At 53.4% G+C, this 10,731-nt stretch overlaps 3 protein-coding genes across 3 annotated transcripts; 1 reads left to right on the top strand and 2 right to left on the bottom strand.

Moving 5' to 3' along the window:
• Positions 1 to 3,524: 3,524 nt before the first annotated feature.
• PUNSTDRAFT_52572 (uncharacterized protein) lies at positions 3,525 to 5,426 on the bottom strand. Its single transcript, XM_007383935.1, has 4 exons — positions 5,007 to 5,426; positions 4,484 to 4,920; positions 4,154 to 4,340; positions 3,525 to 4,000 (listed from the first exon to the last, which is right to left on the bottom strand). The coding sequence occupies exons 1-4, from the start codon at positions 5,174 to 5,176 to the stop codon at positions 3,907 to 3,909; spliced, it is 888 nt and encodes a 295-aa protein (XP_007383997.1). The 5' UTR covers positions 5,177 to 5,426; the 3' UTR covers positions 3,525 to 3,906.
• A 711-nt stretch (positions 5,427 to 6,137) lies between these two features.
• On the bottom strand, positions 6,138 to 7,752 carry PUNSTDRAFT_134455 (uncharacterized protein; the record flags this gene model as incomplete). The annotated part of the gene is made up of 3 exons (XM_007383934.1): positions 6,138 to 7,538; positions 7,595 to 7,625; positions 7,679 to 7,752. 3 exons carry the CDS (start codon positions 7,750 to 7,752, stop codon positions 6,138 to 6,140), a joined length of 1,506 nt encoding a protein of 501 aa, XP_007383996.1.
• Positions 7,753 to 9,458: 1,706 nt separating this feature from the next.
• PUNSTDRAFT_44675 (uncharacterized protein) lies at positions 9,459 to 10,683 on the top strand (the record flags this gene model as incomplete). Its single annotated transcript, XM_007383933.1, has 4 exons — positions 9,459 to 9,551; positions 9,600 to 9,900; positions 9,933 to 10,160; positions 10,232 to 10,683. The coding sequence occupies 4 exons, from the start codon at positions 9,459 to 9,461 to the stop codon at positions 10,681 to 10,683; spliced, it is 1,074 nt and encodes a 357-aa protein (XP_007383995.1).
• Positions 10,684 to 10,731: the final 48 nt, after the last annotated feature.

Raw genomic sequence — 10,731 nt, 5'->3', positions numbered from 1 at the left:
AGCCCGAGCCGCCAACGCGGTCGGGCTCGGCGTCACCTCCCCGCTTCCCGCCGCCTTTCGACCAGCCCCGAGCCTGAGCCGCCAACGCGGTCGGGCTCGGCCTCGCCTCCCACCCCCGCGCGTGCCTCCGACAGCCCCGAGCCCCAGCCGCTGACGCGGTCAGGCTCGGCCTCTCGCCTCCCGCCCCCCTTCGACAGCACCGAGCCCGAGCCGCCAACGCGGTCAGGCTCGGCGTTGCCTCCGCCTCTGGCCCCGCCCCCGCCTCCACCTATGTAGAAATTTGTTTGTATTATATGCTTACGTAAGCTGGCCAGTAGCACTAGTAATGTAATGTAGCGCTAGTCATGTAATATTGTATACAATTATTATGCAATCCAAATATTTTCTTTCAAAATCAAACATTTTAGTTTTTTGTCTGATTAATCATGGCATTTACTGAGCATATGATGACTACCAAATTGCCATAGTGTCTGTAGTGCCCATAGCATTGGCTCTGTGCTATATAGTCATGGCAGTGTGATCTATAGCACCCATAGCACTTTATAGCACTGGCAGGTACCTCTATAGCAACTGCAGGCAGATCCATAGCAACCATACAAATTGACATTGCTATGGAACTATGGATGCTATATTGGACTATGTAGTGCTGTATAGTCATGGGATTTTTCTCAGATGATCGTGACGATCTCCCAAGGCCAAGAACCGAATATACAAACAGGAGTTCATCCAGCGTAAATGCCGGTGCCTATGGTTGCTTTGGGGATCCAGCGTTACGATTGCTTGCCGCTGTAGCTTCACTGCCTCGTGAATATCCTCAGTAGAGCCGGCTGATTCGTGTTTCCGGAGAGCAGTCCACGCCATGATATGGACAGCATCTGCGAGGAGTGGGTGTCCGAGAGAAAGCAACGGGATGGCTCTTCGGCATAGTGATCGTGCTAACTCCCGATTCAAAGAATTGCTATCTGCGTCGGCGCTGATGTCGAGGATATTGCCATAAAACACTAGCACGGTCGGACATGCTGTGTCCTCTGACTGACAGAGTGAATAAGCCTCTTGACCGTGCATCACGGCGGATTCCAGATCTCCCTTACTATCACCCTGATTGAAGAGGTAAAGATACCGTTCCTGAAGGATTTGGGCAAGCATAACAAGTATGTGATGCCTGTGACCCGACAAGCTCCCTGGTTCGCGATGGTCCTGATATTTTGGATTGCGCGATGATTGTTTGGCAGTCTCTTCAGCGAGAAGGTTCTTGTATATCCCAATGCACTTCTCCGCCGCTTCGAGATCACTATATTCGAGAAACTGGTTGAGGAGCCGTTGACCCTCTGCATACAGCGTAGCAAGCGGAGTAAGGGGAACTGTCAAAGAATGGGTCGATTCCAGCTCTTCAATGGAGTAACGTACAAAGAACTCCCACCGGACGCGCATTCACAGATGTGCTTTGGGGTGGGAAGAGACAATGCGGCCACCACATCAACGAAGTCTACACCAGACGTGTCGCCGCCAGATTCTTCGCCACTGTTGGTGAGCAAAATCAGTCCGTACGGAAGGAGACGAGCTCACCGTCAGCCAGTAGCGTGTTTGAGAGGGGATCCGGTGACATCTCACCAGGGAAGGGACAGAGAAATTGCGTGATGAAGCAGCCTTTATACATAATCTATGGAAAGGCCTTTCGTGAGAATGAGCGGTGGTGCACGACAAAATTGGGAACCGAGATGACCTATTTCATGACAATACAACCTCATCACACAAGATCAATAAATCAATTCTTAAATTCAATAACAGGTTCTATAAATGCTATGGTAGCGTCCGCTTTGTTGCAGAGGGGAATATTCTCAGCAATCCGCATACCGCAAGAGGGTAGATTCGCACTGCCCACAATGGAACCAGATGTGTATGGACCGCCTCCAGACGGAAGAGAGAGCTGCATGAGCAGAATGATCGTTGAAACGAATCTCAACAGCCGCAAACACGCGTGGTACGCTCCATAGAGAATCAACCAAGAAAGACAGGATCAAAGAGTGCATATAGTGCACAGGAAGACCCAGACTAAGATAGCAGGCCGGAAAAGGATACGCAGTCACCTCAGTGTGTCTGTCCCCTGAGGGAATCTTCCGCGGCCAATGCAGCGCAGCATGAAACAGCCTTTTTTGGCTCAAAAAAGTATGACGGATGTCTGTATACAGATGTACGGACGACCTGAGCGAGTTCCTCGGACCAATATGGGAGCCATACTTACGGCAGGTAAAAATAATTGATGGAGCTCTTTTGTTGGACCGCCTCATCAGAGATAGACCAGCAATGATGGTGATGGAGTCGAGCGCCTTGCCCCTGCTGGCCGCCTGCAAGCTTGGAAAATCCATGTCAGTAGGCTATAATGGCATTTCCACTGGATCTTGGTACTCACACCGGCCACCTTGAGCTACTTATTCCACGCCTGGCAGGAGCTGCTAGTATTTTTATGTCACATTCAATACAACAAGAAATTAGGAGTCGGATTCGGCGCGCACCTTGGTGCGGTGTATTTACCCCAAGTTCGTTACGAGGTAGGTACTCGGTCAGAGGTTGGCGAAGCGCGGACACGTGTGAATTACTTCTGTTGCTATCCCACTCCGAGGAGGTATATTTCCGGCGCGGTCCCGATAATGGAACAACCGGTTGCCGCACCGCATGCCAATACGTGCGGCTTGGCACACACAGTGCATCCGAGTATACTGTGCAAATGCAATGCGGGTTGCATTAGGGTTATATCTCTCTCAAATCACCTTGAAATTGTCCAAAATTTTCCTAGTAGATAGCCAGAATGCTACATATACGTCTACCGGCGTCTCAAATGTTTTGGTCAAGCCTACACTCTGCCAGCGAGATGCCGGCGAGACGAAGTGAGCACCAGCCAAAGTTGTGAGATCATCACAGACTTTCCGAGGTGCCGTACTAGGACAGGCTGCAATGCAACGAAGGGCTCAAGCACCCGCGGCTCGTTTGCAGCGCCTCCATTTGTGCGGCCAACTTTGCGGTCGGGAGGTTTCATTCAGCAACACTCAGTTTATCCCCAGGCCGGCGCGACGGGTCTCGCTCGCTTCACTGATGGATATGAGCATCAGCGAACACCGCTTCTATGTTCTGGAGCATCTGATCATCCCACAGTCCTGCAAGCTCGCGATACATGCCTCTTCGTATGGCACCCCCGTTGGCCCAGGTCCTTTCCGAACTGCGGTCGCCGGACAGGCCGTGGTACAGAACATTCCGGTGTCCTCATCGGGAGTTCTCCATCTCTATGAGCGAATTTGATGTCGATGTGATGGATTGCGTTACCGTCGATGATATGGCAGAAGACCGCAGATGGACGTACTGTGTGCATGTCGATATATGCAATCTGTCCTGGACGCCCTCGAAAAATCTGGATGTCTTCCGGATGCCGATGCGACCGAGGTGCTCACGCGTTAGCATGGGGGGTCTCGAACTCGGCAGAGTGGCTCTCGTATCTAAAGCGATGCTTCCCCGAACCTGACCACCTTGCGGGCTACCGGAAAGTACATACCGGCTCCAGAGTCTATTGATGCGTCACTATCCCACTGATCGTATGCTTTCTATACATGTCATGACCCCCGATGAAAAAACAAACCGTTAGCCAAGATGCTCGAAGAGGCAGCTTCTCCGCCCACACCGCGGAAGCCGGTCTATCGAATGTCTATAACCTCCCTTCCCTTCCTGCGTCCGCATCGCACCCGTATCCATATCGGACCCGATCGTCAAGCGGAACCCCGACCGACCCGCACCAGCGCCGCCCCTCTAACCCCGGCCCGCGCCAAAATCTTCGGTCCAACCGTGTAGCGACGTTCTTTTGTTCCCGAGTCGTAAAGTATAGTATGTAACGTATGTGTGTAGATCGGCCTTCCTGTTTTATGCGCCGGCTTTGCTGCCGGGTTTGGCGCCGTCGGTCTTGGTCGGGGCCGTTTTGGCGGGGACGAAGAGCCAGCTGAGCGCGATGAGCAACCTAACAATTCTAAATCGTGAGCAGCCGAACGCTTCCACGAGAAGAAGAAGAAGAAGAAGAAGAAGAAGAAGAAGGATGAAGGATGAAGGATGAAGGATGAAGGATGAAGGATGAAAGAAAGGGGAGAAAGGGAGGGGGTAGGCGATAACGAACCGGATGCCGGTGCCGATGCCGAGGGTGACGGCGGCGGAGGTGGACTGGAGGATGGCGCGGCCGACGAAGGCGCCGAGGAAGAGGGCGAAGACGGCGAAGAGCTTGTGGTCGCGGGTGATGACCATGCACCGGAACTGGAACAGCTTCGGGTCGGCCATGAGCTCGCACCAGACGGTGGTCAGCACGACTGCGTGATCGGGGTCAGCGTTCAGCGTTCAGCGTCGGAGGTTTCAAAAGTGCGAAGGGAGAGGAGGGGAGGAATGGAAGGAGAGGAGAGAGGAAGGAGGTAGGAGGAGGAGGAGGAGAGAGGAGAACCGAGCAAAACGCAACTGGTGGTGGCGAACTGGGTGTTGACGCGCTTGCCCATGATGCCCTGCAAGCCGAGGCTGGCGCTCATGAACGCGACGCACACGAACGCGTCCACGTCGCTCCACGCCGGCAGATCGCGCTCGTTGCTGATGCTCAGCTGCCCGCTCTTCCAGATCGCGACGCTGGCCGCCATCGTCATGAGCGCCTGCAGCGCCGTGCCGAGCGCGAGCCACCCGCGCGTCTTCGCGCCCATCTTGTCGCCGACGCGCCCGACGAAGGCGCCGGCGACGAAGGAGAGCAGCGAGCAGAGCGCGAAGCGGTCGGGCAGGCGGAAGGAGGTGTCGTGCGACCCGTCGGGCTGGGTTTGGAAGAGCCGGGCGAGGGCGATGGCGAGCTGGGCCGAGTTGCCGGTTTGGAACCCGCACCAGAGGAAGATGGCGGAGAAGGAGAGGATGTCGCTAACGAGGAAGGGACAACCAACGAAATCCGTCGTCAGTTTACGAAAAAAAAGAAGAAGAAGAAACATTGGGGGAAAAAAACGCACATGTAGCCGGTCATGAAGCAGTACGCGGCGAGCGGGTACGTCGATAGATCGGGGTTGACGTTCTCCGAGAGGTAGGCTTTGGCGCCGGCGACGGTGAAGCGGCCATGTCGTTGTTCGTAGGATGTGCTGGACGTCTTGGACGACGCGGGCGCGGGGAGCGCGGTGCTCATCGCGGGCGGTGGCAAAGGGCGGGCGGGATAGAGAAAGGTGCGAGAGAGGGGCGATCGGGCTCGACGTCACGCTCCGTCCGTGTTGGTCTCGTATGGAGCTCCGAAAAACTTCTCCGTTCTCTTGAGAGATAGGATAAAGCGGAGGCCCGATGAGAGCCGCCGGTGAGTCCCAGGAACTATCCTCTACGTCTTTGTCGTCGTCGGGTTCGGTCGTGGACGCTCCGTCGAGACGCGACGGACGGCGGTGGCGAGCAGAAAGCGGGTGAAGCGGGAGAGGAAACATCGCTGCGGCGGCGTTGGGTACATATATAAAAGATTCGGGCGGGGGACGGGGGACGGGAGATGGGAACGCCCGGTCTAACTCCGGCCTGTGGTTGGCTCGCGCGCTCTTGGCGACCACACTCGGCCATCCAATCTGATCGCGATGGCGAGCTCACTGGCTCAAAGCGGAGGCAAAGCACGGAACGTGCGCGTTCGAGCCACGATGGGAGCGGGTTTAGAGGTGCGACTTGTTCGGCTTATTGGATGTTGCGATCCTCTTGGTACGGGCTTGAGACGGCGGTTCGGATGTTTTGGGCGAGGGGTAAGACGTTTGCGGGGAGGTTGGGGCGGCCGCAGCGAGCAAGGTCGGACACTCCAGCTCGGTCCTTTGATATTGGCCGTAGGGCCAGCATTCAATTCCACACCAGCTATCGTTACGTATTCACGATTACCACCTAGCAATGGACTATGCCATTGTGACGAAAGAAATATCCTCGCCAATGCCGATTCTTCATAGCCGTGCATACGGCGGATCGATTGGCCAATTGATCGCTACGAGGAATATCCTGTAGTCACCCACGTTGTAAGAAGCCTTTTCGCAAGATGCGCACAAGATTTTCCCCCTCGCCCGCCTTGTATAGATCCACAATCAGGAACTTGTCCTATCACTGCATAACGCTAAGCCACAGCTGTAGGGTTGCTACGAATGCTTATTTTCTATTTTAACGCAGATCCCGTTCCCTACGAGATCCTTCAACGGACCGATACCTTCTCCGGCGACGTCCAAATCGGGATGTCCTACCAGCGTCAATTTGAACCCGGCTCGACCTCTCGAGAGCACTATCGTCGTCACCCGGCCTATATCTTGAGTCGTGCAGCTGTTCACGGTAAGATGGTGTAGCTGAGGACAAACGATGCCGCCGCCGTCCTTGGTAGGTAGGTAGATGAGGGCTGCGTACAGCGGAAGAAGCCGCCCTTCAGAGCCGTCGTCGCTGGATAGCCGAGGCGTCCCGGTCGTCTTCAATTCTGTGAGGCACGGAAAATAGGTTCGCAAGGCATTTCTCCATGATCTTAGGTCCCTCGTCTGTACCGCAAGGTCGAGTTTTCTCACCGCGAGACGATCGTTAGCACGGGTAATGATGAGGCCAGACTCCGCGATAACTCTAAGGATCGCGCGTTCGAGATACAGGTTGCGAGCCCTATCCGACCGAGTCGTGCTGATATGCACTCGCCACGTCCACGGCGGACTCGAAGCTTCGGTCTCGACATCAGCACTGTCACTGATCGTTATGTACCAGGCGTCCATGGCGATCGAAAGCTCCGGGCCAGTACTAGTGCGCCACAACGACGATATGTGCCGAGGCTGGATCTGGCTTAGCAGCGCTTCGAGGGCCACATGCAACGAATTGCTCGTGTCCACGGTGGTATGCGTGACTATATCGAGCTTGCAAGATTCCGGAAGTGCCAGGCGTGCCAAGATTCCTGCGGGCCGTGACCAGTGGAGCCCGTGTATCTTCAGTTGACAAAGTGATCCGACCACGATTTCGCGTTCCGGTATAGGATGTGGCTCTGTATCGCGGTACGGGGAACGAGAATGCGCGAATAGACACAGATATCGTAGGCGAGGCATCGATTGTTGGTCCAACGAAGGGAACAGTCCCTGTAAAGAGCAGCTGCCGATGTCGTCAACACGCAGCTGGGTGATATCTATAGGGATCCCCTCGAGACCGAGATGATGCTTCGGAATGTCGACCTGAGGAGAACCGTCGTCAACAGGCAGTTCTGGGACCAATGGGTTTCCGTTAAGTGTGCTTGGCCGGCAATCTTGTATGATCAGCGACTGTAAAAGCGGAAAGGGCCGGCGTAGAAAGATGCGCAGGGCATCACAGTCTCGAGGGCTCGAGTACGCCCACTTCAACGAAGTGATGCTGCTGGCGTACGGGTGAAGAATCTTGATAATCCCCAACCGCGTATTGATGTCCTGACTATCCTTCAGTTCTGGGACGTCGACAGATAGATTGCTCGGCGAAGATGTGTTCAAGATAGTACGAGCTTCAGCAAGGTCCAAAGCCTTGAAGTCGAGTTCGATGGCCTTGGTGTCCTAATGTTCGGTAGTGTCAGTTCTTCCCAGTTAGACAGACATATATATAAGCTCACCATCTTTGACAAGAGACGGAAGAAGATTCTTCTATATTCTGAAAGAAGAGATCGGGTCGCGGAGACTCCACAATCACCGATAACGCACAGTAGTCTGGGAGGGCAGCGTGCACGAAGGCTGGAAGGAGTAAGGAAACGAGTTTCTTGATGATTGACATACGTGAGGGCTATCTTCACTTATATAGGCGGCGTAATATTTTGCCACACATCTGTTTTATTTGTTAGCCAGTGGCACGAGCAAGTATTGCATTGTCCAGACGTCTATACCGACGAGAGCAGGTGAGGGATATTTATTGTTCCACACTCTGAGTATTGTGTAGCACCTATTGATGCGTCATCTTCAGGATGTCAAAACGCCATAATTTCAAGGAAGCCTATCGGGTATCTCTTTCTTTGCCTTTCGGAGCCTTGGAATGCGCGAAGAACCTTTAGCTATATTCTCGGCGACGTACGCGTGTCGTGTAATGTAGATAATAAATACCCCCGATTTTCCGGGCCAAACGTTGGGTCAGGTAGTGACCGGGTGAACTGAGTGAGGACCTTGGATAGTAAAATCAATTTATCTAAGCCTGTAACCCAATAGTACTTGATTCGCAAGAGGAATGTCGGATTCAGGCGCGTGGGAATGCTCGACCGGGCGACAGATGGAATTGCCGCAGAGTGGCGTCGACTCGGGACGCCTAGATATCGTATTTTCGTAGTCCAGAGACCTTGAATCCGTCCTGGGTAAGCGCGCTAATTGTGTCGAAGTGTTGAGGAAGTGATATGGCGATAATCACACAATTCACACTTAGGAATTTGAGATCTTTACCTATCGACTTCGGAGAAAATGAGATGCATTCTTAAGGCATTCTAAGCCTATTTCATACCTATCACAATGAGGCGTCTACGGCCGACAAGCGGTAGGTAAGTCCGAAATGACAAAGAGACGAAAATAAAGAGGGGAGAGAATTTGAGAGATGACATTGTTCTGGGATTCTCCAGATCAGGCTAGAGGCTGCACGGAGCGGTGAAAATCTCGGAACAAGAAATAGAAATTAGGAACAGAAAGTTTTACGGTCGGCGTTTTTTCGCCCTGATCTTGTGTTTGAGGTGAATGATCTAGACATTGGTGGCGATTCAGATCGTTAGAGACAGGCGTACGGTGTGGAATTGGTAGAATTAAGCAGCGATTAGGGATTGACAGCAGATTGAGGGTAGTCGGACGAGAATTGATCCTGCAGGACTCGATACAGGGGGTGCACCGGGGGGCATGCGCAGACGACTGCCTAAAGGGGTAATTCACACGCCCGAAAAGGTAACATGGCGGTGCTGCTCGCGTGCCGGTATACTTGCTCATGTATCTGTTACTTTCTCTTTCCTTTACCTAGACAGGAGCCACTCATCATATTCTTATGGGATACATATAACCGGCAGGACAGGCGCACGAAGTCTCTACCGGAAATGCCTTCATACATACTGCTCGCCAGCAAGAGCCAGAAACAAGGCATTACTTCGAAGAGCTGTTGCTTTTGGAATGCGACGATCGTAATTCTATAGCGTGAGGTCCACGAGAAATTTCCACCACTGACGACGCGTTCCGAAATCCCAGCGTTGGTATTGGCACACAGGTGAGATCGCGCTGTCAACATCACCGGGATGCATGGCATCATAGGATTTCGTACATTTTCGCCTCAACATGATCACGGGCCCGTTGAGATAGATGTCGCACGTACGCAGATAATCATTCTTGGGCCATATTCAATGATAGTTCGAAAGTGAGCAACACACCACTGCGTGAACCGTCTCAACACGCCCAGCGAATGTACGTAAGAGAGCACCCTGGCACACTGCCACGTCATTATGAAACTCTACCACGACCACAATGCGCCGCGCTCCTTGTCTTCCTGCAGAGATTTGTGACAACATCATCGACCACCTTCATGACGATGTCGCTGCGCTGCGGGCTTGCTCGTTGGTATGTCGTCAATGGGTCTCTGCAAGTCAGTTCCATCTCTTTCCACAGACCGTCGACGCGATAGACACCATGTCGAAGGAAGATGTGGACCGGCTAGGAGCGGTGCTCGCATCGTCACCGCGACTGGGAAGACATATAAAACGGGTGGACCTCCACGCGCACGCGCTTCGGCGCCTCGCACGCTTTGACCTCCCGAACCTGGGCTACTTGGCCGTGGATCTTCTTCACTGCTGCTCTGCTGAGGAAGCACAGCGCTGGTGCGACATGCTCCGGAGCTTTCCTCGCTTGGAAACTCTCGACCTCTTTGCATCCTCCATGTCGAGTGTCGGGCTCTGGTCTCTACTCAGGGGTATGCCCAACCTTCGCCGTCTTTGCCTTGAGGCGTATATACCCTCCGCTGGGATGGACATCCTCTCGAAATTGTGACATCACAAGATCCCTCTGACGAGGTAGCTAGTGCCTCGGCAAAAGATCTCTTCAACCTCGACGGGCTGGAGGTGGGAATACTACACGATCTCGAGCATTTCATGGTCGTGAACACACTCCTTGGCCACCTGTGCTTCCTACGACACGTCGAAGTGAATATTGAAAATATCAATGCGGATGCTTGTAAGTGTTCTAGCACTTGTATAGAACAGTACGCTATGCGTGACCTTGTCTTACGTTTGACGACATCGCAGGGCAATTGGACCTTCATAGCATACCATTCATCGAAACCTTCCAAGCGACGCTGGTTTTTCTCTCGCCTACTCCTGCAATCCTCGACTGCCTGTCCCTCTCACTCGCGCAAGTCGATTCAAACCGACGTTTCCGTTTGAGCCTAACACTGGAGCTCAACGTCCGTTCCAGCGCTTATGCTTGGTTCGAAGACGTCTGTGATGTAGCCAGCGATCACTTCGTGCGCCCCCATTTTCGACATCTCCGAGATCTCACCGTCAATATCGACTGGAACTACGTGGATATACCGCACATACTGGAGAGGATCGCCATGGACTACTTTTCCCCGCTAAAGGGCGTGAACCTTTACATCGAGAACGTTCACAAGGGGACACGTTTTGATCCCAGCAAGAGAAACGCTGACAAGGAACTGGAAATGGAGGCCGTTCCTTACGTCGCTTCTGAGAGAGAATAAAGGAACCCCGCGATTGATAGGTGAGTTCAGCAACGATCTCAATGCGCG

The sequence above is a fragment of the Punctularia strigosozonata genome, assembly GCF_000264995.1.
Source record: "Punctularia strigosozonata HHB-11173 SS5 unplaced genomic scaffold PUNSTscaffold_6, whole genome shotgun sequence".
Taxonomy (NCBI): domain Eukaryota; kingdom Fungi; phylum Basidiomycota; class Agaricomycetes; order Corticiales; family Punctulariaceae; genus Punctularia; species Punctularia strigosozonata.
Note: the sequence above shows the minus strand (reverse complement) of the source record. Positions and strands in the feature narration are given on the sequence as shown.

Bases quoted from the DNA above. Each gene is read 5' to 3' on its own strand.
- PUNSTDRAFT_52572 (XM_007383935.1), bottom strand. From the start codon at position 5,176: ATGAGCACCGCGCTCCCCGCGCCCGCGTCGTCCAAGACGTCCAGCACA. The intron at 4,921-5,006 runs GTGCGTTTTTTT...CTTCCTCGTTAG, and splicing joins TGCTTCATGACCGGCTACAT to CGACATCCTCTCCTTCTCCG. The intron at 4,341-4,483 runs GTTGCGTTTTGC...CCGATCACGCAG, and splicing joins CACCCAGTTCGCCACCACCA to TCGTGCTGACCACCGTCTGG.